The sequence below is a fragment of the Gymnodraco acuticeps genome, unplaced genomic scaffold, assembly GCF_902827175.1.
Source record: "Gymnodraco acuticeps unplaced genomic scaffold, fGymAcu1.1, whole genome shotgun sequence".
Taxonomy (NCBI): domain Eukaryota; kingdom Metazoa; phylum Chordata; class Actinopteri; order Perciformes; family Bathydraconidae; genus Gymnodraco; species Gymnodraco acuticeps.
This window is the reverse complement of record NW_022990484.1, coordinates 833,427-860,141: the sequence shown is the minus strand read 5'-3', so window position 1 is coordinate 860,141 and position 26,715 is coordinate 833,427. Positions and strand designations below refer to the sequence as shown.

General features: G+C 40.9%; 2 protein-coding genes across 4 annotated transcripts; one reads left to right on the top strand and one right to left on the bottom strand.

The window, feature by feature from the left end:
- Positions 1-2,992: 2,992 nt before the first annotated feature.
- LOC117552710 (phospholipid scramblase 1-like) lies at positions 2,993-14,630 on the top strand. Of its 3 annotated transcripts, none has more exons than XM_034226294.1 (9): positions 2,993-3,029; positions 4,821-4,917; positions 8,027-8,298; positions 10,435-10,477; positions 10,690-10,910; positions 11,980-12,141; positions 12,693-12,854; positions 12,942-13,136; positions 13,249-14,630. In XM_034226294.1, exons 2-8 carry the CDS (start codon positions 4,905-4,907, stop codon positions 12,999-13,001), a joined length of 933 nt encoding a protein of 310 aa, XP_034082185.1. In that variant the 5' UTR covers positions 2,993-3,029; positions 4,821-4,904; the 3' UTR covers positions 13,002-13,136; positions 13,249-14,630. The 3 variants fall into 3 exon arrangements, with proteins under 3 accessions (XP_034082185.1, XP_034082184.1, XP_034082186.1); XM_034226293.1 differs by lacking the exon at positions 2,993-3,029 and adding an exon at positions 3,893-4,225; XM_034226295.1 differs by lacking the exons at positions 2,993-3,029; positions 4,821-4,917 and adding an exon at positions 7,091-7,649.
- A 487-nt stretch (positions 14,631-15,117) lies between these two features.
- tnk1 (tyrosine kinase, non-receptor, 1) lies at positions 15,118-25,935 on the bottom strand. The gene is made up of 14 exons (XM_034226292.1): positions 25,641-25,935; positions 23,279-23,457; positions 22,926-22,996; positions 22,628-22,810; positions 21,518-21,670; positions 21,131-21,408; positions 20,607-20,733; positions 20,302-20,448; positions 20,076-20,170; positions 18,888-19,145; positions 18,149-18,207; positions 16,894-17,339; positions 16,704-16,799; positions 15,118-15,616 (listed from the first exon to the last, which is right to left on the bottom strand). The coding sequence occupies exons 2-14, from the start codon at positions 23,433-23,435 to the stop codon at positions 15,440-15,442; spliced, it is 2,247 nt and encodes a 748-aa protein (XP_034082183.1). The 5' UTR covers positions 23,436-23,457; positions 25,641-25,935; the 3' UTR covers positions 15,118-15,439.
- Between the last annotated feature and the right edge of the window lie 780 nt (positions 25,936-26,715).

Genomic DNA, 26,715 nt, shown 5'->3' with positions numbered 1-26,715 from the left:
GCTGCATTCAAAGTTTAGTTTTTTACCACATGAAATTGTCTTTGAGTTAAAGAATCAGGAAAATAAACAAAAATGACAAAAATGACTGACTCTATCTGTCATTTATATTTGGCAGATACAAAAATATTAAGTTGATCTTTTGTACTAAACTATTACTCAAACAGTAACAACATTTCCTTAAAGAAATGTTTTATTAGTCTATAAAAACATGCAAAATAATGAAAATGGTGCTATAAGTATCGAATTCAAAAGACTTAAATACACTATAAAAGCCACTAAACCGAGGAAATTAAGCAACTATTTATATTTCTACATAATAAATAGCATATATGATTAAACAAAAAGTTAATTTGCAGTCTAAATTGAAATAATAATGCTGAATATCAGTTTATCCAATACTCCTATCTGTATTAAATCAATGTGTTTGGGTTTAAAGAGAGGCACAGAGACAGAGAGATCAGAGATAGGGATCAGTGTGTGTGGTGATCCTGAAAACTTGATCACTTAGTATCGCCTGACTTAACTGGTGGATCGCCACCCAAAGCAGACCACACACACACACACACACACACACACACACACACACACACACACACACACACACACACACACACACACACACACACACACACACACACACACACACACACACACACACACACACACACACACACACATTCCATGTATACATCACTTCAGGGGACATTACATTGACTTACATGCATTTCCTGGAGACTTACCCTAACCTTAACCATAACCAACACATGCCTAACCCTAACCCTTAACCTTAACCTTAACCTTACCCTAACCCTAACCACGTCTTCACCCTAAAATGAATGATTCCCCTCATGGGGACCTCCAATTTGTCCCCATAAGGGAGGCGAGTCCCCACACGTGACTGTGTACACAGATTTAGGTCCCCACAAGTATAGTAATGCTAGACCACACACACACTCACACTCCGCCCGCCTGCAGCTGCCTCTGTCTCAGGGAAACAACACAGAGGGGAGACAGTGTACAGGGATGGGTGGAGAGATTGGCAGAGGATGGGGCGGAGGTCTGTTATGAGAATATGCACATTCAGACACGTTTTCACTTTTCCTCTTTTCCCGCCCTGTCCTAATTATTTCTATTCTGGGACACTGAGGCCCACCAAACATAGAGGCAGCGCTGATAGACCAGGCGTGTATAAATAAGCCAAAGCAAGGCTGGCAGCATGGCAGCAGGGGCAGAGGCCAGATAGGCTGCACTGATTACCTCCATTATCAGAGACAGGCCTCATTAGGAGACTGTGTGTGTGTGTGTGTGTGTGTGTGTGTGTGTGTGTGTGCGTGTGTGTGTGTGTGCGTGTGTGTGTGTGTGTGTGTGTGTGTGTGTGTGTGTGTGTGTGTGTGTGTGTGTGTGTGTGTGTGCGTGTGTGTGTGTGTGTGTGTGTGTGTGTGTGTGTGTGTGTGTGTAAAACTTCCGAAAAGGGGTTAGTTAAGGGTACAATAAGTGTCTGGTTGATACATACATTGAATTGGTAAAAGATAACTCGCTTCTAGCCAGCTTCAAATGTTGTATACACACAGGAGTACTATTCATTTTCTAACTCTTGGGAATGTCAAACTATTCCTTTGATGGCACTTGACTACACTTTCTTTATTCATTATTAAAAACACGTACTTGAATATATAAATTCAAGGATAAACATAACCATTAGTACAAATAAAAGAGTATCTAAATACAAGGGGTGCCTACAGTTGTGCACTTAAGTCTAGTTTATGTTACATTGTCCTTTTTTTAGACGAGAGGTTTAACTTTTTGAGATGATAAACTCTTCAATTATCATTATTACTTGTGTGTGTGTGTGTGTGTGTGTGTGTGTTAAATCTCATACCCCGCCCCGGTTCAGTGCCCTATAAGTACCAGGCATTGCAGTGGGTGCCAAATATAGACTTGACGAAGAAGGCTCCTTCCACAAATGCAGGCAACCTAGAAAATATAAAAGATGAACTGGTGAAAACCTCATAAAGTTTTGAAACATTTGTCAGATTAAATATGGTCAGAAGGAAAGTTAAATGCCAAATCAGTTAATTGTGTTGTTTACAGACTTACAGACACTTGCACTGAACAAAAGGGATCACATAAGGTCATTAACTTGCCACAGGTGTGTAACCAATCGCATTAACGATGTGAAACACCAACTGAAATAACATGCAGCATCATTAATGTTATTTGTTACACCTGTTCTATGCTGTTACATAAATTACCTACTTATTTACTCAAGTTATAAGTATTAAAGTGTACTGCAAAACACAAAATACTTGAAAAAAGTAAGTTCAATATTCAGTGTCATTCTGGCTTAGCCTACTTGTTTGTTCCCTATTGTTCGCTAATTTTCTTTTAGCCAAGTATTTTGGGTAATTAAGTGCTAGCCAACATTTTTTGTAATTTAATTAAGTTATAAGTAGGGCAGGTTGTAAGTTATACATTGCGTCTATTTTGCTGTTTTGGAGTCAGTAGTGAAAGAGTATTTAATTGTATTATTCAAGTAGGTCGAATTATTTAGCACACTGCTTCAGAGACACTTCAGGCCTGTTTTGTAACTGGGTAATTCTCTGAATCGGGTGCCCTTTGTGTCCCCCAAGCTTACTTCAAAGATTTTAAATGAAAGGAAACTACAACATGTATTTTTAAAGCACTGAATTACAATTAAAACTAAATATATATTTTGTTTTAGTTTTATAATAATTAGTTGTCTTTGTAGTAGACAACACACATGTTTGCCTGTCCTCACTGAGCATCATCACATATTAATTGAATATTAAACAAATAACAATTGCCAATTATACCAACATTTTGATGCTAATATAATCATAATGCGTGTGTACTTTAACTGAGAAAAGAAAAATCTGAAAAAATACATGAATTATTTCGTCCCCCAGTTTGTTTCAACCCCCTATTAAAATAATGGATCAGTCCATGTGACATCTGCATTGAGGAAGTGACATCACAGAAGTCTATTGAGGAAAAGGCGGCAAAGAAAGGCAAGTGTCTTTTCTTACCTATCTTTCATTTTTTTATTGTCAGATTGAGATTGTCAAACTCAACATTTCAACTCTGTTGTATGAATGATTTATAGTAAACAATTATTTAGGACAAATTAAACAATAGTTTAGCAAAATATTACAATTGTATGATGTCCTTAAATTCCATGTGGTGCTGTTTTAGCATGGCTACTTTTTGCCAAAAACTTCAACCCCGTCACATTTTTTCAAGGAAATTCCTAGTAATTATATATATTTTGTGCCTGAGGTGGGAACATTTGTTTTCTCAAAGTTTTAAGTAGTCCACTACCAGATGTTATGTTCAAAAATTCAAAAAATGTAGTTTCATTTTTCAAAAATGTAAAGACCCAAAAGGCACCCGATTCAGAGAATCACCCAACTATGCTAAGTTACCATTGTATGCTAACGTGAAGGTACTTCACTACATTTGAGAGGGGGGAAAGTAAAGCATAAACCATTGTTTGACACGTTTTTACTTTAGTTTTTAGCTAACATTTACCGACAGCTGAAACGTTAATGTATACACTATACACAGGTTATACGGGTATACAGGTACAGAACACAAGGCCTGCAGCTTTCAAGATATTACCCCAAACTTTCATGATAAGAGTCCAACAAGGCTTCATCTATTTTTCGGCAGAATAAGTAGGATTACCTAACTTTGTATTTATATACAATGTTTGGTTAATACTTGGAGTTGTTTCTGTATTTAATGTCGTTTTTTATTTGAGTATACTTACATGTGCCTGTCATTACTGTGGTATTGGCGCCCTCTCGTGGCTGGTGCTAACACTGACGGACCCGCCCACTTCAGTTACTGCTGCACTTAATAACATGCTTCCATTCCATGATGCAAGTCTCCGTATGCGACAGCCAATGCGATACTAGCTAATTGATAACTCTAATATTTAGAAAAGGAAGAAGTAGACCGATAACTAAATAAAGTTCGTATGCAAGGACGCATGAGCCTAAAAGTGGGAGGGGAACATACAACATATTGATAGGAGGGAGGAGTGACAGCAGCAGAGCGGCGACGAGGAACAGGTTAGGGAGAAGCCGAGAGAAAAAAGGCTCCTTGGCTCCTTTATTGGACATTTCCCCCCCACACCTTGGATTTATTGGTTTTCGTTGTTATTTGTCTAATTGGGACTGATAAGTAACCCGCTGCAAGAGAGGTGAGATGTCTGCGTTATTTAAATGTTTTGTTCTTGTCAATACGTCAAGGATCAGAGGGGTTTATCTCGGATTAACAGACGTGTTTTGCGGAAATAGATTTAAATAGAGGGGAGGGCTATGAATGTGGGTTAAAAAGTGATCTATTCAAAGAGACTTGTTTTTAAACCTTGTCTTAACCGGAAGTTCAGGTTAATTAAGTAAATACGAATAGTAATGATAGCAAAATAAAAGTATCAACAGGAGGAACTAGTAGAAACAGTAATGACCGGACCCTTGCTTCTGCTAAAACATCCATTATTTTATAAATAAAAACCTGCTGCTTCAAGAACAAAAGAGTTGCCCTTTAGTTTCCATCACATCACATGGTGTTTCTGGCTGAAGGACAGACTGGTCTTAGGAACCATGTTGTAAGTTGGTTGTAAACATGCAACCATTATGATGTGGGAAAACACTTTCTTAAAGAATAATAGAAGTCTCTCTTAACATGATTGTGGTTAAATGTTGCTGGACTGTTTTTCATGGTCACTTTCTGTTTATGTGAAACCCCCACCCTTTCCATCCCTCCCACCCCTACCCTCCCTTTCATTCCTCCAGTTTCCCATAGAGACGGTGGGACAGGACAGGGAAGTACAACCTCCTTTACTCCGAGCCCAGGGAAGATTCATCCAACTCTTCGCCATGTCTGCTCCTGGTAAGAAGCTTGAAGTGTGGAGCAACTAAGAAGTGCTTTCAGATCTGTAGTTTGAATTTTAAGGCAGAAAATGTGAAGAACAGTTTTACATGTTAGCTTAAGTATTTCCTCTTTTTTCAACCATGTCATGATTTGCTGCTGCTCTGGAAATGATTAGGTAATGAAGTAGAAGTTTCCATTAGGCCTTCCCCTTCCCTGAGCATCATGTTGACATGAATAGGCAACCTGTTCAACCCCCAGATTCCATACTGGGGGTTTTAGGAATGTTATCTTTGCCAAATTGGTGAAATCTGAAATAAATCCCCAGAATGCTTGCAAGCAACCTGAGATGAAAAACGTGGTTTTGGCCGTTGGTACAGCATACTCCTCCCTCTGGATGGAAAAGAAAAGTTTAGGAGGTGAAAAGGGTAACATTGTGTGGGCGTGTCTGTTTGTGTTTGCTGCCGTCCTGCTAACTTAAGGTTTAACATTTGGGTTTGTTTCCTGCTAGGAAAGGAATGTTGAAAGAGGTGGGGCAACAACAAGCCTCTAAGTTCACGAAGCAGATTACTCATGTCCTCCTTTCCACTCTTTAGACACGGCTTTAATTCACATTTGTTTTGAGATTAAACATCACATAGGTTTGGTTATTAAACGGAATGCTAACCTATGACCATGATATTAATCCCACCATGAAAAGGACTTTTAAGACTGTTTTTGATGGTCTGTTCTGCTATGACAACAACAACCAGTTTGGTCAGCTATGACACTGACTCCAGTGCATGGCACAAAGATAATACTTAACATATGGTGTCACTATGACTAGTCACACATAGGAGTGACTTGGATTGGGGCGATTTAAAGAGTCCCTATTATGCTCCAGTGTGCGAAAAAGTACACGTCCCACCGTCCGGGACGTGTTATTTACAATATCGACAAGTGACGTTTTTCGCCCTGATTTATTGACAAATTATTGATACATTCAGTTTACAAAAGGCAGAACTCGTTCGCAAATTGTACGTGTCCGCCATTGTTCGTTTATAAATGTTAGTTTCGGTTCTGTTTGTCGATTCCTAAGGAAATGCATCTCGCCGCTTTCTGTACAGTTAGACCGGGGCGGGGCGGGAAGTGTAGCACAGTGGCCGGGTTGGGAAGCAAAACTCGGTTCCGAGTAAGAACAAATAACAATTGTCCGGTCCCCGGATTGATAAGAGTTGTGAGGACAGGAAGCGAGGCCGAGCCCCGCGGACTGCAGCTCTCGCTGCACGGTGCAGCTCAGCGTCTCTCTCTCTCTCTCTCTCTCTCTTTCTCTCTCTCTCTCTCTCTCTCTCTCTCTCTCTCTCTCTCTCTCTCTCTCTCTCTCTCTCTCTCTTTCTACACACAGCGGATCCGCTGCCCGTTTAACAGCCTCATCTTTGTCAAACTTTCTTATGTTCTTTCTCTAACACGTTATTAAGCGTTTTAACTCCATATTGTTAATATTGACCGCCATTTCCTTTATGAAGTAAAGCAGCCTCCCTGTCTGTGTCCTCGCGCTGTCCTCACATCCCCGGACCCCCAGACTCGGAGGAGCAGGGATGTCAGTATTGTTTATGAAGCAGGGTATAGAAAGTACATTATTGAAATGAAAATACTATTTATTTACTTTTACAAACAGTGAGCAGCTGCAGCATGTGTATTGCAGGACATGTGTAAGCGTGCAAGCGTCTTTGAGTTGTAGAAAAGCGCTAGGCCTATAGGCTATAAATATAATGTATTATTATTATTAGGTTATGTCCCATGTGTTGGAGATGTGTGGTTGGACTCTGTCTCACAGGCAGGTTGCAGTGTAACATCAGGAGACTGGGCCAATTGTACATTCTCAAACTGCACCACTTAGAACTAACTAAACAATGCAGAGATTATTTTTATATAATTGTATTAAATAACCGTAAGAAATTAAACAGTATGAAGTGATTTGTAAATAGGAATACAGATTTGACTTAATGTTATAAAATAACCGGAATCGAAAAGCAGAACCGGAATCGTTAAAATCCAAACGATACCCAACCCTATGTGTGATGCACGATGACGAAGAAGAAGAAGATTCCAGTGGCCCCAATTTTTGTCCATTCTGGACAAGTAAATTGCCAAACTCACTTGTCTAGAGTCCTTGGACAAGTACTCTCTCAAAACTTTTTCTCACACTGCTCATTTTCAGGTTCATATTTGTAGTTTGTGTTTCTACTGGGACGTGTTTACATGCTTTAACGTTCAAAAAGTGTTCTATTCTTCTCATACTGCCTGTTGTGTGAAGATAAACGAAGGTAAAAGACAATACAGGACAGATACAGATAAGATAAAGGACAACAATTAGATGAGTAGACTACATATCCATGGTAAACTAAATAAGCAGAAAAGCAAGTGCACATGAAATGGTAAACCCTTACTGACTGTACTGTTTGAAAACCTCTTCAACCTGTTGGCCCCATAGCCCCCCCCCCGCTCAACAGGTTTTTACCGTTGAAACTGCCTGTTGACGTGCCCCCCTGTAAGTGCTTCCTCTCTCCTCTGTGGCTCGGGTAATAAGTAGCTTATTGGCTCTGCGGTAACAGCAGAGAGAGGAGGGCATGATCCGCAGTAAAGACGCACTCTCTCACACTTACGAGCACAACGCGCTGCTATCGGGACACACAGATCAGGATTTCCTCCGTGTATACCACCGTTGTGTTTGAATGAGCTGCGTTTTTGTCTACAGCTTTTCATTTGATTAGGTAAGAACTTGCACTTGTCTGTGACGTCTGATAACAGTTTTTAGATACTTGTGTTTTTCTGTGTAATTCTATCCTTAATGTTTGTGTTTATAATGTTGATTTTTATTTCTTTGTTTTGTTCCTAGTTTGAGTTATTTTAATCCATCTTATTATGTTTTGTTAATGTTTCAATGTTAAAATGTATCGGTTTCAGTTTGAATGTGGTTTTCTACTGTTGCAAAACCACGACTGTAGCTTCTTTAAAATATTCGTATTGCTTCTGACTGTACAGGATCATTCGTTCCATCAGTTGATGTCATGTGATGTCATGTGATGTCATGTGATGTCATGTGATGTCATGTAATGATTAACCTGATATCAAAGTATATTTTTCCCAGGATACCCAGGCCCTTACAACAACCCACCCTACCCCATGGCTCAGTACGGCGACAAATCGGTAGCCCCTTATCCCGCTCCTCATGGGGGGTACGGAGACCCCCATCAAGCCCCTCCACCAGGCTTCAACCCGGGCTACAACCAAGGCCCGCCTCCTGTCATGTATCAGCCTGTCCCTGTCCCGGAGTACGGTGCCCCCCCCGGAGCCATCGCCCCCGCCATGGCAGCTGCGGCCCCTGTCGGCGTGCCCCCGGGGCTCGAATACCTCACACAGGTAGGAGGGGGAACTCACGTGGAAAAACTTGAATAGCCACTGCATTTCACCACACCTTAACATCTGGAATTTGTACTCTGGAAGTCTCATAGTTATTCTTGATAAGACACCTGTTATGGCCTGAGGGCTCCCTATCGTTAGCAGTTGTGAACAGGTCTAGAGGGAAATCCTTTTTCAAACCTGACGTTGAAAAAGCTGCTGTAATTGGTTTATCTTCTTGTACGGCTTAGTTGATTGCACGTCTCGAGTCCTGAATTCAAATCAACAGTAAAGTTACAGTGGATGGTCATTTAGTAAATGACAGTAAAACAGGTTATTTGGCTTTAGTTTGGGCACTTAAATATCAATTATTATTCCCAATACAAATATAGTATGAACTCAGTCATCACAACCTTTCAAATGTTTAAGATTATTGTCTCACAAAACTGTAACTGTAAGTTTCCTTATTTGTACATTCTAACCGACTATTAGTGCTCTCAGACAAAAAAGGAACATCATCTGTAAATACTAGGTGCGAAGTAAAACCTTCTTTGCAGCGATGTTGAGCCGATGAGGGAAACTGGATTCGCCTTAGTCAATACACTGATATTTATTGAGAGACAAACGGCCGGAGGATTAACAAAGCAACTCGCACTGTTCAATGCAAGCTGCCAAAATGAACTCGAAACACAAAAGACAGAAACATCTCTATATATCTTTTAAAGGAGGGGTCTAAACAGCCCGCCCTTTCCCCTAATCATTACCAGACACCAAGGACAAAGACTGCATATATTGCCCCTCCTTAAGTGCCCCAAACCCCTCACCCACGCGATAAGTCAAAGGACCCCTTGATCTGTCCTCCTGAGTATTACGCGCAGGATCACATTCCAGTGAGCAGGAAAACACTTTAACCAGAAACAGATTCCCGAGGACAAGTCACTAAACTCTATATACTTTAACAAGACTAAAATATTCCTTACTACACTAGGGATGTTAAGATTCACCGATTCGCATCGGTGCACCGGCATAAACGTTCAAGATGCGAGTGCACCGGTTGAACATCGGCTACAGTTTGGGTTGAACTCGCGATGCATCGATTGTAGCGTCTTTGCATCGGTAAAAAACCGATTCATTCATATAATATCCTGTCAGCACTCCGCAGAGACGATCTCTGATCTTTGCTTCGCACTACGGAGGCCGAGAGTCTCAGGTATCAACACACATGGAAGTCGAGGAGAAAGAGAAACACAGCGCACCGAAAAATACCTACAAATCAAACGTTTGGCGACACTTGGGATTTTTCAAGAAAGACGGACAACTTGCAAAATCGCTCGCAAATTGTAAACGATGCCGAGCCGCTTTAAAATACACAAGTAGTACGAGGAACTTAGCGACGCACATAAAGAGGCGACATGGGGTCTGCGGCTGAAAAGAGAAACCTGAAAGTGAGACATGTGAGTGAAATCACTCAGTGAGGGGTTCTGTCAGAGAGAGGTGTTTAGTTTACAGCAGCCTGTGACGGCCAATAATAATTTAAATGTCTTCCTCACTGTGAGCAGTTAGGAAAGAGCTGTTTGTGAAAGGTTATTTTCTTTATTGTTCCCATAGAAACCACTGCTTTCTGCTCACTGGTGAGTTAGCCTCTGAATGAGTGTTCAGCACATCAGTCAGCAGCTGTATGGGCATTGCTCTATGCTAGCTGTTATTTGCACATTGTTAACCATGAGCAATGCATCCTTACATTGTTTAACTGTGAGGTGTTACACAATTATACTGTACTTTTTTAAGGTAAAAAAGAAACAGCATGATGGGATGCGCTAGCAGAGAGAACCCAATATGTAAAGCACTTTTTTGTTAATGTATGATTTGCTGCATATAAGGAATAAAACAAAAATCCTCTGTCGTACCAAATTGAAGTATCATTATTTTGTGTTGAATCGCATCGTATCGCCCCGTATCGCATAATGTTGTACATGACTAAGCTGAAACTAGCATTGAGTCTGTGGCTGATGCTAATTCATGAAAGAAGCTGCTTTGCATTGCAAATAAGTTATTATATAATCGCAATGTCCTCTTTGTTTTAAGAGGAACAAGACTTTAGATGAACATATCTTGTATTTTGTTACCTGTCTGACGTCGTTTCTCTTGTGGTTTTAGATTGACCAGATCCTGATCCATCAAAAAGTGGAACTCCTAGAAGGTAAGATTAGTTTAGTTTATCCATTCATGCGGTATCTACACTCTTCACTTTGTACTGTAAGCAGCACATAACCTCAGCAGTGGTTCAGCTTTGGCAAACTTTAAACCTCTCACTATAAATCAAATGATAATGTGACACTTGTCCCTGGAGTTCCTTACTTATCTCCCCTTTGTGATTCACTGTTTCCACCCGTTTTCCGTTCTCCCGCCCAGCATTCATCGGGTTTGAGACCAACAACCAGTACGAGATAAAGAACAGTTTGGGCCAGAAGATCTACAACGCCAAAGAGAAGAACGACTGCTGCACCAGGAACTGCTGCGGCTCGCTGCGCAGCTTCGACATGAAGATAAAGGACACCATGGACCGGGAGGTGATCCGCATCATACGGCCTTTCCGCTGCGTCTCCTGCTGGTTTCCCTGCTGCCTGCAAGAGGTCAGAATCACTTTGAATAGCCTCACATTATATTGATGCACCACACCAAGACCAATATCGAATCAATAGTTCATTAGGATTACTCACTGATATCTTCGTTATCATATTTGCTCATAGTGCGCCAAGATAACGTTTCCATGAATGATGTTGTTAATACCTAACCTTATTGAAGTTCTAAAGTTTCCAATGGAAAATAACTTGATAAAGAAGTTGATTCATAATCAAGCTTTACCGGTTAGGACAAATCAAAACAAACCACGAATTTATATATTACATTTGTTTTGTTTTTGCGAACAGCCTTTTCCTTTAGAGACAGATCTTGGTATTATTATCCCAGATTTTGAGACAACTCTCGCTGATATTTCAATATCATATATATTTTACAATGTCAATGTCTTGTGCCCAGAGCATTCAAAATGCATCAGCAATTAGGCTTGTCCCCCGTTGCGCTATATTCCGTTTTAACGTCCACTATTTGAACCAATAGTCCCATTAGGAAACTGTTGATGCGGTGTGCAATGGGGTCATCGGGTAATTTCTGGCAACTTTTTACCCCAGCAAAGTTACAAAGCCTCTAATAGCATTGATTAAACACACATCTGCTCTCAGGCTCATATTCAGAGGCTTTTGTCTTGTGTTACTGTTGAGTTTCTGAGAGGCGCTTGGATGTCTTTGTGCATCAGTGTGCTCAGGCAGGGTTTTGTTAAGACTATGAAAGGCCCTTTGTCCGTCCCAACTATCTCCTAGACTCCCCCGATCCTCTGCAACGGCTCTGAGAAAGCTCTCTCAGTCTAATCTCATCTCTGCCTGGCATGTTCCCATTGGATCGAACCCAAGCTGCACAAACCGCGGTTCTGTTCAGACAGGAGCCATGTGAGATGTGTTACCTTTGTAACGCCACAATGAAGCAGTGAGAATCAATTATCAATCCTGCTGTCCCGTGTGACTTTTGTGGCACGCTAACCCCGTGATGTTGTATCTATAGCTGCCAGGAAGCATTTTCAATCCCTCTGCGATAACGTTATAATTATATGGCATGTTTGTATTTAATTATGTTTGTGACCCACAGATGGAGGTCCAGGCACCGCCGGGCACCACCATAGGCTACGTCAAACAGGACTGGCACCCCTGCCTGCCCAAGTTCTCCATCCAGGGACCTAACAAGGAGACCTTGCTGAAGCTGGACGGGCCCTGCTTCGCCTGCAACTGCTGTGGGGACGTCAACTTTGAGGTGAGGCCATGTGACCGTTTTGTTAGAAAAAGGTCAAGAACGCTCATATCTGTCCATTAGATGAAGCTACAGACACACCTTTGTACACAGCAAGGCTAGCTGTTTCCTGTTGTGATTTCAGTATGCAAAACCAAGCTAATCTCCCAGTAGCTTCACATTTATCAGAAAAAGGGATCATTTATTCGTCCCACTGCGGGGGAATTTACATTGATTCCGCTTTGGGAAAAAGGTAAAAGGGTAAACATTACACACAGCCATGGTTAAAAGCAAGAAGCAGCATTGTGAAAAGTGAACATATACAAGTGGTTAAGTAGCAGACAGTTATAAGTATGGTTAAAAAAAGGTGTATATTGCACATAGAATTGTTATCTCACCAACATGGGTGGTTTCAATATCTTCAAGAAAGTGAATAAGTCTAATTCCAAAACTATATATTTGAATTAACATATGGACACTTTTAAGTTTTGCACTTTTAGTAAATAACATTATAGGATCACAGTATAGTTCACTTGACAAGCCGTCCTTAAGGAGTTGTTCTCATTCCTCTGCAGCTGAAGGGTAAAGATAGTGACCAGCCGGTTGGTCGCATCAGTAAGCAGTGGAGCGGCCTTCTGAAGGAAGTCTTCACGGACACGGACAACTTTGGCATCCAGTTCCCGCTGGACATGGACGTGAAGTTGAAAGCTGTTCTCATGGGCGCCTGCTTCCTCATTGTAAGTGACTCGGTTATTTTGATTTGAATAGCAGCAATTGTTTTTTAAATATGTGTCTAAAGAAGTCATTTCCTTCTGTGTTGCCAGGATTTCATGTTCTTCGAGAAGGTCGGGGAGGCCAACCAGCGCAGCTCTGTGTTCTCATAACAGAGGAAAAAGGAAGGGGAGAGCAATTGCCAGTTACGCATTCACAGTTCATCTGCTTTAATGTAGATGTATTTCTTTTTTTAAATCATTCCCTCCATCAAACGGTGCCAATCTGGCCATCATTTTACACACACACACACACACACACACACACACACACACACACACACACACACACACACACATACATACACACATACACATACACACACACACACACACATACATACATACACACATACACACACACACACACACACACACACACTCCAGATGCCTGCCAGGGATTGTTTTTTAAATATTTCCTGACTCAATGATACTGCGCCATGTTGCTCATGTTCTTTACACTCCATACAGTGTGTAGTTTGACCATTTTGAATGAATGAACGTACCTCCAGCTGAGATATTATCTCTGCCAAAAAACAGTCAACCTAACCCCTCAAGTGCCTTCATATACAAACTAAAATAGTGGATGTCAACATGTGTTTAGATGTGCTTTATGCTACACTGGCATTAACATTTCATATGTATGCCTTATGCTTATCATTCCACTTTACTATTTTGTATGAAAACAAGCAATAGATTTATGTAAGTGCAATACCGTTGTGGTTGTATACGCTGTATTCATTGCCTTTTATATTTAGCTATGCTATCTGCTATTTTGTGTGTAATGCTAATTAGCAAATAATAGCATGGAAACGAGCTAACTAAAAAAGTGAACATGGTAAACATTATACTTGCTGTATCTGTTAGCATTGTGAGCATGTTAGCTTTAGCTCAAAGCACTGATGGGCCTTAGTCATTTTACAAGTTAACAAAAGCTTAATATAAAACGTAATCATTAGCAAGAATATATGCTCATTATTCAGCGTGTATCGGGAAGTGGGGGTTATGTTAGCAGAAGGATGGGAGCATGTTTTATTATTGACAGTATTTACCAAAGTGCTCTTTCTTTCTCTCCAAGTGAACATAATAACATTGTAGCATAGCCTACAGTGTCAATGCTCTAATGCTCCCTCTGTGGTTAGCTGGTTGCCTTGGAGACGGAAACCACAGCCAGACCTTGCCCTCCTATTCTCCAGATGTCACGGCCTTGAACTGAAATGTGTAGGTTAAGCAGGGATATCTTGAGAAAGGAGTAAACTAAAGTAAATAAAAGGCATAAACTGAGGTTAGTGAATATTATGTTGACTACACAGTGGTTGGAAAACCCTGGTCATTGGCAGGTTTAAGGAAACACGTCGGGTTTCCGTAGTTTTGCAGGTTAATGTTTTGGAAATGGCTGTTGAATGCAAAGCTCAGTATGTAATTGTTCTTGTGAGATAACGGGTGTGCCTCCAGTGAGGCTTGTTGCCACTAGTGCGCTCATGTATGTACTGTGTTTTATATACGTGTGTGATACCCTCAGCCTTTGAGCTTGCTGACCTTTGATAAGGAAAGAAAAAGGAGCCGAAGGATGTACAGTACCTTCACTGCGATTACTTCTTCTTTGTGTGATGTTTAAATTGCTTCTTCTTTGGCATCAGTTTCCTGTTTCTATCATAATTCTATACAATTTATTTTGTCCATATAATTTTTCTACAGATCAAAAGTACCCTGTCCTTTACAAATAAATTATAAGCCATTGAATCCATTGTTATGGTGTTGTGTCCTATCGCTACACTTATTGTCAGGGAATGCTCTAAAGACTAAATGTGGAACATCTGGTTTCACGTGGAAGAAATGATTCAAAGGGAAACCCCGTCTCTAATTCTCTGCAAAAACATCAGCCAAAGTCCTGCTCTGCTTTAGGTACTGGGCAACATGCACTTTGTGGTGTCCATATCAGCCTCCTTTATCTAACCTATTTTAGATGCAACAAAGGGTGACAAACCTCCTCTGGTCACATATCGAATATCATACTGCTCCACCCTCTGGGAAAATATGGAAAATACAAGAAGTGTGGACATGTCCATCCAATGCTGCTGGGAAATGACTCACATTAAAATATAATTGAGGCTTACAAACCTTTGACCTTGCATTCAGGAATATGTAAGGCTTTATATTTAATAACACAATAAAGACACTTAATCTCTCTGAAGACCAGCTGTATAAACGGCTCATACATCACAGCAGCTGAGTACAAAGACAACATAATCATTTTATTTAATAAAACAATCATTTCTAATACAATATGTACACATTCATTAAGATACAAAAAACTATGTTCACAAAATGTGCTGCTGGAGAGTTTCATTCAAATACAAAAACAGTGAGCCAATTTCTGCTTAATTTTTTCATTTGACATTGAAAGACCTTCACTTTTATATGACCTATCTGTTCCCACATCGAGGTGGTCAATGAAAGGTTTTTTTGGCAGCTTCCAGTGGCAGAATTATTGCTGAAAAAGTAAACCATCTCAGGAAAATCAAAGGTAAAATCAGCCAATAAAGAACACTTTAGACGCGCCTTTCTGCGCTTATTTGCGCTCGCTCCCTGTCCCCGGGGCCCGACCTCTCGTCCCGGGACCAACGGATCAGGTATCTGCTGGCCAGCTGCAGGTTCCACTGGTATCTGGAGAGGACCCTCAGACAGTCCTCTCTGGAGCACAGGCTCAGCGAGTACAACTGCTCCAACTGAAAGACACATCCAGGGAAAATGGATCAGGAGCGGCTATCAAAATATACCTTTTGTAGAGACATGAATCCATTGACTCTGCCTTCATTTATGGAGACAAAGAAAACAAAACGGGTATCTTTCTGCACGTTCCAGGTAGGTTTCACTTCTGCCTGGACATTACATTACATGTCACTTGTTAGACGCTTTTATCCAAAGCGACTTACATACTCAATACAGTGGACAATCCCCACAGGAGCAATTTGGGGTGAAGTGTCTCAGGGACACAATGACATGCTGACTGCAGTGGGGTTTGAACCTGTGACCCCCTGATTGGAACACAGAGGCTCTATCCACTGCGCCACACGCCTCCCCTGGACCTCACGCACCAGCAATCAATCACAAAAACTCAGCTCAGAAAATTGCACACAAATTCCCCATTGATGATAATGAGCTTAACTGAGAAACATAAACACGCAAATGAATTAGTTAGAGAACACATGTTTCCAATTGGATTTGATCCCTGCTTGGTATAGAACTGAAATGAAAGTCTTGCTAAGTCTCTGGGGTGGCTTTACATTTTTTCACTGCCTGGATTAACCTATAATGTGAACCCAACCCTTGCCACAACCCCCCTACCCATATTCCAGATAACCCCAAGGTTTCATGCAGGACTATTTAAATTGTTATTTAAATATTTAGACATATGCAAAATTATTTAAATAATAAAAAAAATCTACATTACAACACAGGACGCATGATAGAAAGGCAACTGGTGCATGTCACATGTGAAATACTGTACTTTGGTGGGGAAAACTCCCTAATAAAATGCAATGACCAAATCCAGATGATATGCAGTTTTATTTTCTAGGTCCCCCACCCAGTTGCTCATGCAGTCTTGTATTTCTATATGTGTTATTATTTCAAGTGAGTCATTTTGAATTGAGGCTTAAACATTTTCAGTTTTCCACAGCAATATATCACTAAGTTTTGCCTATGTTGTGCTATATTTCAGTGTATTTTCTGTATTTTATTGTATCTCTATTATTTTCTATGGGCCACTGATATTTCTTTTAATATTTTATATTTGTCATTCCATGTTCTGACCTTGAGTTGTTGCTCAGCTCGCAGCGCGTTCCAGTCACTACGGTGAAGGGCAACATGAACCTCTTCCAGGGTCACTCCGTGAACTGCCTCCATAACCTGGGAAGAGCAGAGCGACCATTGCTTCATTTAGAAAACTGAACACGTTTAACACAGAAAAGCAAACCGATTATCCTGTCAATCAGTGGTTTACCTGTGCGGTGAGACTTTCTCTTGTATTCTGCACATGAGGGGACTTGTCTCTCTCTCTCCCTCTGTCAGGGTAATCATCCAGCTGGGGGGTGGAGCGTGCCAACTGGCTCATCCTGACCAGGTTGGTGCCTCCGATGCCCTGTGGAGGCGGGGGTGGGGGTGGGGGTTGAGCTGGAGGCTGGGATGGAGGGACCATGTTCACCGGGGCAGGCCATGTGGTGCCCGGCACTGGGTGGATTGGGGGTTTCCTCTGAGGTTTCATGTTGGGGGGCGGGGGGCGTGGAGGCGGGTTGACGCTGGCCTCGCTGAAACGCCGGGGGTCCTGCTGCATCAACACATTGTGAGCTGGGGGCATGAGTCTGCCGTGCTGATCCACTCTGAGCGCGCCCACAGTGTGAGATCGGGGGCGGGATCCACCCATAACGGACTCTAAACTATGAGACAAACCTGAAGACGGGCAAAATGAAATTATTATTATAAAACAGTTCTAGCTGAGATTGGATGTGGGAACGGATAGAGACACTAGAGGGCAGAATGCATAAATACTTCCTGGATGGATAAGATGCTTATAGTGATAGCATAACAAACAGCTACAGCTTTCAAAAATATAAAAATAGAGTGTGTGAAGAAATAAATGGACAAAAAGCGTTATTAGCTATATGTAAAATAGTTTTAAAGGGGAAAACTTCTTAGAATAAAAATCTAATATGTTATCCTATGTAACTAAAAAAAACATTCTCCCATTCTTTGTATTTCCACGAATTAAATAAACTAATTTTGATTTTATACACAAACATTCATCCGTTTGCATCTTGCAAATTATTTATCTAATATATCATATTCCATTTACTTGTATATAGACTCTTCTTGCACTATTTCTATTTTATTTGTATCTACATTCTCTTGCACTATTTTATCTGTTTTATGTCCTATATATATATTAACGTTGCATTGTTGGAGGAGCCTGTGACTTACGTTTTTCATTGCCATATCTACACTGTAGCTAACGGGCAAATGACAATAAAAGCCTTGAATCTTCCATCTTGAATGAGCCGTCGCTTCTTGTGTAACCTTAACCCCTGAATGCTCTCAGTGTCAGCTATAACATATTTCCCCAATTCATTTCTGTAGAGCATATTGTACAGTTGATGTCATCACACATTTTAGAACATTGATGTTTGGATCATGATAAAATGTCTCTGATATTTTCGTACATATTGCAGCTTCACTCACTCCATTTTATTTGTATAGCCTACCTGCCATATTCTGCAGATTGGAGTCCTGCTTCTCCCTGCCGAGCCTCCAGTTGCCGCTGCTGCACAGGTCAGAACAGTACGCACATTAGTCAGACAGCCTCACACTAACTTTATTATTGACTGACAGCAGGTCAAAGTTCAGCGCTGCACTGTTGTTAGCAATAAAACACAGTGACTAATGGGCCTGAGATGGACGTTCTATTTCTGATGCTGGTTATGTAAAGGGAACTTGGAAATCACAGCTAACAACTCTTTTTTGCAGTATTGTGTAGGGCAACCAATAACTGAGGGAAAATGAGGCTACAAAGCAATAAAAGGCACGCCCACACTAAACAGTTTACAGTATATTGTGAAAAACAGCCAGTCCAGATGAACTTTGAACCTCGGGGCCTTTTCCTCTTGTTACATGGTGTCATTTTATCAGCAAGTAATTTGACTCACTGTCTATGAAAATGAAAAAGAAGCCTATATGAGATCCTGACTACTTTATCACTTTGCTGAGTCTGTAAACTATAATTCCTGAGTCATTTTATTGCCATGTAAATTCCAGTTTATCACATACTTAATTTGATCCCTGCAGTAAACACAAAGTACTTTCAGTTTAGCGTCAATAGAGTTTGACAGCAGAAGATTTTGATCACTAAAGAACAACGATGTGAGTTTTTGTTGTTCTTCAGAGCAGATTTTGCACCATTGTGCGATCAGATGTTGTTTTAGACGAGAGTAACGAATAACTGACTTGTCCAGGTTCTCAGGTGTCCCCCTGCAGAACTCAGGTTTGATGTCTCCATGCGCGACATGCAGCAGGCTGCCTCTCAGCGGGGTTGAGATGTAAGGGGTGGAAGTAGGGTTGGATCCATTGTTGTTGGCAGCAACAGCAGCAGCAGCAGCAGCAGCAGGTGGGGCGGCAGGAAGTGACGGCACGGTGAGACTGGCAGGGAACCAGCCCACTGTCAGGGTCCTCTGGTTCTGACCCTTCCACTCACACAGCTCCAGACTGCACAGAGAGAGACAATAGTTGAACAGAAACAGCTTCATTTGTTTAAAGTGAACTTTTACTTCTACTATAACAGTGGAACAAGTAGGCATGTGCCTTAAGCTTGGAATTATAAACCATAAGATACTGGTAATACTAGATCGAGTAAGTCTGTGGCAACAAAACCCCTGAATGTAACTTCACTTTTCATTTTCTAAGAGGATAGATGTGTTATTTTTTTCTTTTTAAAGTTACAAAGTCTGGCTTTAACTGGCAGAAAACTGTCCGGTTCCTAGGAGGATGCATGTGATGTTGTGTTACCAGACTTCCTTAACTTCTCTAAGCCTTACTTTAGAAGAGTTAAAGGCTAAATAACACTTCTATTTATAAGTGTTGCAACAATTACTGTAATGAGTGGACTTCATGATTAGATACACAAAAATATATTGCATACATTGATTCATAAAATGCTTAATATAAATGGCTTGAGCTTGAATAATTCTGTACCGCTGTGTATTTTTAATTTAAAATACACACACTGTGTTATTAATAACAATGCCTACAGAGTTGAATCGTGGTATATTATGTATTCTTACACCAGTTTATTTGACTGGCACTAAGTTTCAATGCATGACTAGGGGCCCTTCCAGAGGCTGAATAACAATAAAGAAGTTATGTTTTAAAATACTTATTAAGGTGTATTTATTGCTGAATGAAGATTTCTGTATGCAAAAGAACACCAGCAGACTGTGGCACAACAAATACATCTTAAGCCTGGATCTGTTCGGCAAAGAAATACTTTATAGTGTCATAGCTGCTCAACTTGTTCAAACAAACAAAGCAAAATGTGCTTGAGTTACGGCTGGAATGCCATTCGAGAGGCTGATTTAAATCCCCGTTTCATCTTAACAAAGGCCCATTGTGCAGGTCAACTCTTTAAGTCCCACCTACCCATGGTCTATGACGGTCACAAGGTCGTTGGGCACAAGTGCAAGTTTTCTGGGTTCAGCAAAGTCTCTGGTTGCTTGCACTTCAATTGGTTTAGCCTGTGAATACAGACAGAGGAGTTGAGGGCAAACATGCATTACATTTAAGGTTTCTTCCAATAAGAGTTGATCAATAATCCCTCCACTGATTTCTTCACCGTGGATATTAAGTTTCACATTATTCTGCTGACCTCTGACGCCATAGTGATGAGCTGTGCGAAGTTGGGTCTGTCAGCAGGATTGCAGGCCCAGCACTTCCTCATGACGGCGTACAGTTCTTGGGGGCAATCCGGCGGTTTCTCCAGACGCTCCCCCTCCCGCTCCACACGCCACAAAATCTGGATTAAACATAGAGAGTGAATGTCAGAGACGCTAAAACTGTGAGCCACACAGTCATCAGGGCGGGGACACGCATTCCACACACGAGGACAAACACACCGATTGGCATGGATACAAAAACCAAAAGCATGTTCACACGTTGCCGACAAGCGTGTACCTGTCTGCCTGAAAGCCCGAACCACGGCTCCTCGCAGTAGGTGAACATCTCCCACAGGGTGATGCCAAACATCCACACGTCAGAGGAGTGGGAGAAGGAGCCGACCCGGAGACTCTCTGGAGCACACCTGCAAGAAAGAAGTAAATAAAGACGTGATTATCGAGAATTTTAAAGAGGCCCCATCATGCTTTCTGGGGTTTCCCCTTTCACTATGTAACACTTGCCCTTCTGTTGGCTAGCGCTCCAACACATTGTACGCTAAAGGGTGGGATATTTCCGACACATTTCTAAGCGGTTGACCAACCACAACAGAGCCGGCCAGCTAACCAATCAGAGCAGACTGGGCTCTGGTGTTGGACAGAGGGTGAAAAGAGGTGCTGCAGCATGAGAAATATAAATACCTTTTTGAACATTATAGCAGGTAAACATGTCACAGTAGAGGGACAAAATACAAATATGAAACCTTAACATGTCCTCTTTCAATGTTATCTCCCCCTCCAGCCCATTTTCTCAACACTCCTCACCATGCAAATGGTATCCTCCTGTGTGCTTTCATCACATAGTGGTCCTTCTCTTGGCTCAGGCCTCTCATCAAGCCAAAGTCTCCGATCTTCACAATCTCCCTGGATGACAGCAGGACATTTCTTGCAGCCAAGTCTCTGTGGATGAATCTCCTCATCTCCAGATAGTCCATACCGGCTGCGATCTGGGTAGCAAAGAGCCAGAGACGCACCAGAGGGTACTCAAACTGACGGGAGCGCAGGGTGTCGTATAGTGAGCCGATGGGGGCCAGCTCTGTTACCTAGAAGAAAGAAAAATATGTGATTGTTTATTGCAGCCTCTAAAACATCTTAGTTTGAATAGATCCATATATGACCTCAATATTAAAACATCAAATGAAAACATCTTACCATCTTGAGGGGCTGTGTGAGCACCACACCATAAAGCCGGATGATGTTGGGGTGGTCCAGGGATTGCATGATGGTCACCTCTTGGAGGAAGTCGGTCAGTGTCTCTGTCTGCCTGGACATGCTGCTCCTCAGTGACTTTACTGCTACAGGTAACTGAGAGGATGGAAAAGAGACGCCGGTTCAATCCCAATCCTGCATCTAAACCCACAGCCTCTGGTTTTTCTCAATAAGGGTGCGCCATGTTAAAAACCAGACAGTGTTTAGGACTTCCAGATAGGGTGTAACGGGACATGGTAACCCTCTGAAAGCAAGACCAGACTTGTCATTTGTCACTATCCCTTTCCCGTCAAGCATATACTCCCGGATTAAGACTGTCCCCGAGTTTGAGTTATGAGTCATGATGCCTTCTTTAACAAACTGAATGCCATTTTAGACCTGCGTGTTAAGCACATATTGGTCGACCACTGCATAGTTTCATTTACACTATGATTATTATCTTTGCTATAGCTTTTCTTACTGGCGCTTATACGTTTTTCATAGTTCTTTCGTGCAACGTGATTTGATACTGTCATATATCAACAGTTAGTCACTACCTGTGTCTGTCTGCTGTTAAGTGTGGAAAAAGTAGTTTACAGTGTGTTATTAGAGCCTTTAATGGTTGAAAATGGCTGTCTGCTGCGACTGAAAATAACGCTAACATAATAGAACAAAGTGCCGATAGACACTTAAATACTCTTAAGTGCTATTTTCTAAGAGAACAAAAGCTACATGAGCTGAGGAGGATTGCGAAAGATGCTTGATAATTATTGGGTTTGTAACTTCCAACTTTGTGAACAATACTTGAATCCTGCACACACACCTTTACCAACACTTAGTTGATTTTAAAATCACATCACATGTTCAACAAAGTAAATTAAAAGCATTTTCCTTTATCCCTAAATAAATGCATTTGATATGTACTTATACTGTATTGGCATGCAAGCAGCAATCAAACTTAAAATGTTCCATCTATCTCATAGCACACTTCTAATGGAGGGTAACTATCTGTAAAAGATGTTACAGTATCTATCAGAAGGAATTGCCCAAAAAGTGTTAAAATGTGTCTCTCACCACTCTCCCATTAGGCGTGTGCCACTCCCCCCTCTTCACCACCCCAAAGGAGCCGGAGCCCAGCTTCTCTGCCAGAATCAGCTCGCTGTCCTGGATCAGACTGGGAAGAGCCCGGCTAACTTCCTGAACCGGACCGCTCCCACTCCACTGCTCCCCTCCATCCTGAACTCGAGAGCTGGCAACCTTTATGTATCATTAAAGGAATAAAAACATATTACTGATAACCATGCCTGAGTACATGTAGTTCTCACACAATATATATTAACTTTACATCAAAGATATACTACATGTGTCCAACCTTGGCCACCCCCGGCCGTCCTCGAGCATTTGTCTTGTAGCCTTTCAAAGCCTCCCATAATCTTCTTTGTGCTGAGAGAAAAAAAGATATATAATTATATACAACATGCAATACATATCTGAACAGTGAATACAACAAAATTGTACTCAACAATAACAATAACAATTTGAAAGACAAAACACTTTAAACTGGGTAAACAAAAGACAATGCTTTTGTACCAGAGGCATTCTAAACCTTTGTTTGTCTAATGGAGAGACAAACTGTGCCAAAGGGGAAATCTTCCCTGTCTGAGGAGACAGATACCTAATGATTTGTACTCGTATGGATGTTCAAAGGAAAACAATCTTGCTCACCAGGTTTGCTGATTCCTATGTGCTCCAGGTCGGACTCCTTGACGTAGTTGAAGTGCTCGATGCGGGTGATGTTGAGGCCATCTCTGAGGCGCATGTAGAACTTCTCCAACTGGACCTCTACCAGGAGATGGTACAGCCACTGAGTGTCCTGGTCCATCAGTATCACCCGACCCACCCGCCTGCACGGTCAAAGTTTCAACGTCAGTTATAAACAACTTGTGTGTGTTTGTTGTTGATTTAAAAAAAATACTTTACATTAAATCTTTGGTATTAGGTCGTTGAAACTTCACGATAAGAGAAATCAAGCCCTGAATCACATCAAACTATTGACACAATAAACCAGTTCTCTATTTGAGTCTTCCTCGTCTCATTAAAGAGCCTGTTTAACAGTAACCCACTTGGGCCTTGTTAGGTAACCATGGGAACCTTCCAAAAACGGTTGATGTGGGATGCCGGAGGGGGTTGGTGAGCTTTTAGCTGTGTGCCAACTTTTTTTAACAAGTTCTCGGTTTGTATCCCATGAGAGTCCTGTGTACTCTTTACAGCTACTACAACTTTAAGCTTAAGTAGAGTCATTTGCATGAGTTCACACTTCCAAACAGGCAGTTCACTGACCCAATGAGAAAACAAGAACACATTAAAAAGTTCCTCTTTTCATTAGAAGCATGTACTCGTAGTTTCATCATCAGTGCTGGGAACTTATTTGTGACTAACGTGAACCGCAAAGACGATGACACTGCAGGGAACATGAAAAACTGAGAGGTGGAAACATTAGCTTGATTGTGGTTTGAGGGCAGCAGTCATTCAGGATCCTGTTCACACACAGCATTCATGTAGGTGCTAAACATGTGATGTGTTTGACAGCAGCATGACAGCTCTTTTTGAAGCTTCATTTTCACTTTAAACTTAAATATATTTTTTCTAATGTGCAATCTTATCTTTTAATAAGCAAATTCCAGTGCCTTTACTCAGAGGTGCAATAGCGAGAATGAGTTTGCACAACTTCCTTATTGCTTAAAATGAAAATGTAATACATCTTGTGTTGGTTTCGGCTCTAAGTGTTACTAGAGGGTTGTACAGCAATACACCCAATGCTTATCAGGCCAGCAGGCACGATTCAGGGAAGACCTTCAGCATTCCCCTGTCAGCTACCCTGGGAAAAAAATAACAACATGCTAAACAACTAGCAAAGCCACATTGTTTGCAATCATTGGGCTCGTTCTCTAGGCCAACTGATGCTTTAAAATCCAGAAGTGTGCAACAGGGCACTAGCCTGGGCTTGCATTAGTTTCTCGGGACTACTCCCAATTCATTTGCACCCAACTTGACTGAGTCTTGTCTGCAGGTTATATTCAAATTAGGGGGAGGGGATAGATGGTAAACAAAGAGACCTCTGTGATCATTCTCTCTATGTACAGAGTGATCAATATTTAACCTGCCTGGCAGCTACTGAAAAACTCTTGCAGCCTAAATGGCATGTGTGACCAAGCATCCAGCTATTTAGTTAATAGCTTAATTTGCTAAAAAAAAGGCAGGCGTGGAACTTGCTTGACTTTTATCTTGCACAAGATTATCTGCAACTTCAATATCTGCACTGTTGTTTATCCAATAAGAATGGAGAGCCTTTGTTTACACTGGTGATGGCCGCTTCCTTCCAAGAACACATGGAGATCAATCAGCAGTGACCCACTTGACCCCTTAAGTCACCCATGAATGAACAATGTCACAGATATATTACTACACGAGTGTGCCTCTTTCCCAAGATACTGTGTGTTTCTTCATGTACAGCAATAGGAGTGCAGTCATGAGCAGACTTGTTTTAATTAAATCAAAATAGCAATACTGCAATGTAAAATACTGCATTTAAATAAATACAAGGTAAAAATATGTAAATGCATCACTATAATCAGCAAATTGTACTTATGTATAAAGACTAAAAGGTACTTAATTCAGCAGAATAGCCACTCGATGATATGCTACATTTCTGGATTTATTATTAATGATGGATTACTGTAATCCATCATTAATAGTAGCAGGAAGCAGCATTTTAGTGTTGCAGGTAAAGTGATTTATGATGGTTTGGTAGTTTGATCCATAATAATGGATCATATTTTATGAACAAATGAACACCATTTCTGTAGCCTTTATAAAAACAATTAAACCACAAGAAAAACCAATACTTTAAAAAAAAAAAATATTATTAACACAATTTAGTGACGTTTTTTTTGTCAATGCTATAAGGTATTAATTTAATATTTCAGAGCTTTTTGAAACCAGATATGTTGATATTCTTTCTGACATTCAGCATCTCCTCATAATTCAGAGTCCACAAAAACCCGGTCAGATAACTCATTTTACTCACCGTTAATCAAAATGTGTCAGATATCCGGTAGGCTAGTTGACACCTATATCTTACACGCCCGAGACAAGTGATCCATGTTGGCGCTGAAACCTCCAGAAAAGTCGACGGAGGCTTTTCCCCACAAATCAAAACTCTTCTCTCAATCCTAAACTCTCTCCAAAAAATATTCTGGCAGGTGATGTCAACGTTTTTGTATCGCGTTTCTTTGAGGCACAAGCAGCGGGTTTGTGAGATCTACCTGTGCGTTTTCAGCTCTTTTCTCCACCTCTTTGCAGTTTCTTCACTGACCACACCTCTTCCTGCCTTTCTCACCTGAGCTCTCAACAACAGCTCAAACTTCCAGACTATGAAATGACCTGCACAGGTAAAAACGTTACCAAATGACATAGCCATACTGTACGCACAACTCAGATACGTCACTCATTAACAATAAGTGAACAGGGTTAACTTGACAGGGAAATGACACACACATACACATTGTGTTTAGCCTGTATTTTAAAATATTACACATTGTCATAAAGTCAATAAAATATAGCTAATAAACTCAAGGGTAGGCTATACATGTAAATAAGCTAGTTGGGTAAGCCTACATCTATATTATACCAAACAAACTAGCATTTAGGTGTATGCTACCTAATGCAGCTAACTAAAACTAAATGCTTGTTTATTTGGTACACCAAAAAAAAGACAAATTCTAGTTTATTTGTTAGGCTACACCAAATGTAACACATTGCTAGTTTATTGTGTACACCATCATCGCATGGCTATATTTACATTGCACATATTGTAGCTACAATGTGCTAGCTAAAACTAAATGCTAGTTTATCTGATAGGCTACACCAAAAGTAATAAATTGTTAGTTTATTGTGTACACCAACATCGAATGGCTTTATTGTCATGGCACATATTGTACAATGTACAAGGCAAGGCACGTTTATGTATATAGCACATTTCAACACAAGGCAATTCAAAGTGCTTTACTAAAATGAAAGACATTAAGAGCATTAAGAAACATATTATGAAATTACATTTAAGAACACTCATTTAAAAGCAACGATAGCTCAAATGTAATGCT

What these genes read in the sequence shown, in the direction of transcription:
- LOC117552710 (XM_034226294.1), top strand. An exon ending in AAAAGTGGAACTCCTAGAAG is followed by an intron (nt 10,478 to 10,689) that starts GTAAGATTAGTT and finishes TCTCCCGCCCAG; the next exon opens with CATTCATCGGGTTTGAGACC. An exon ending in TTCCCTGCTGCCTGCAAGAG is followed by an intron (nt 10,911 to 11,979) that starts GTCAGAATCACT and finishes TGTGACCCACAG; the next exon opens with ATGGAGGTCCAGGCACCGCC.
- tnk1 (XM_034226292.1), bottom strand. Translation starts at nt 23,435, where the DNA reads ATGGACCAGGACACTCAGTGGCTGTACCATCTCCTGGTAGAGGTCCAG. An exon ending in AGGAGGATACCATTTGCATG is followed by an intron (nt 20,734 to 21,130) that starts GTGAGGAGTGTT and finishes TCTTTCTTGCAG; the next exon opens with GTGTGCTCCAGAGAGTCTCC. An exon ending in ACACCTGAGAACCTGGACAA is followed by an intron (nt 18,208 to 18,887) that starts GTCAGTTATTCG and finishes TGACCTGTGCAG; the next exon opens with CAGCGGCAACTGGAGGCTCG.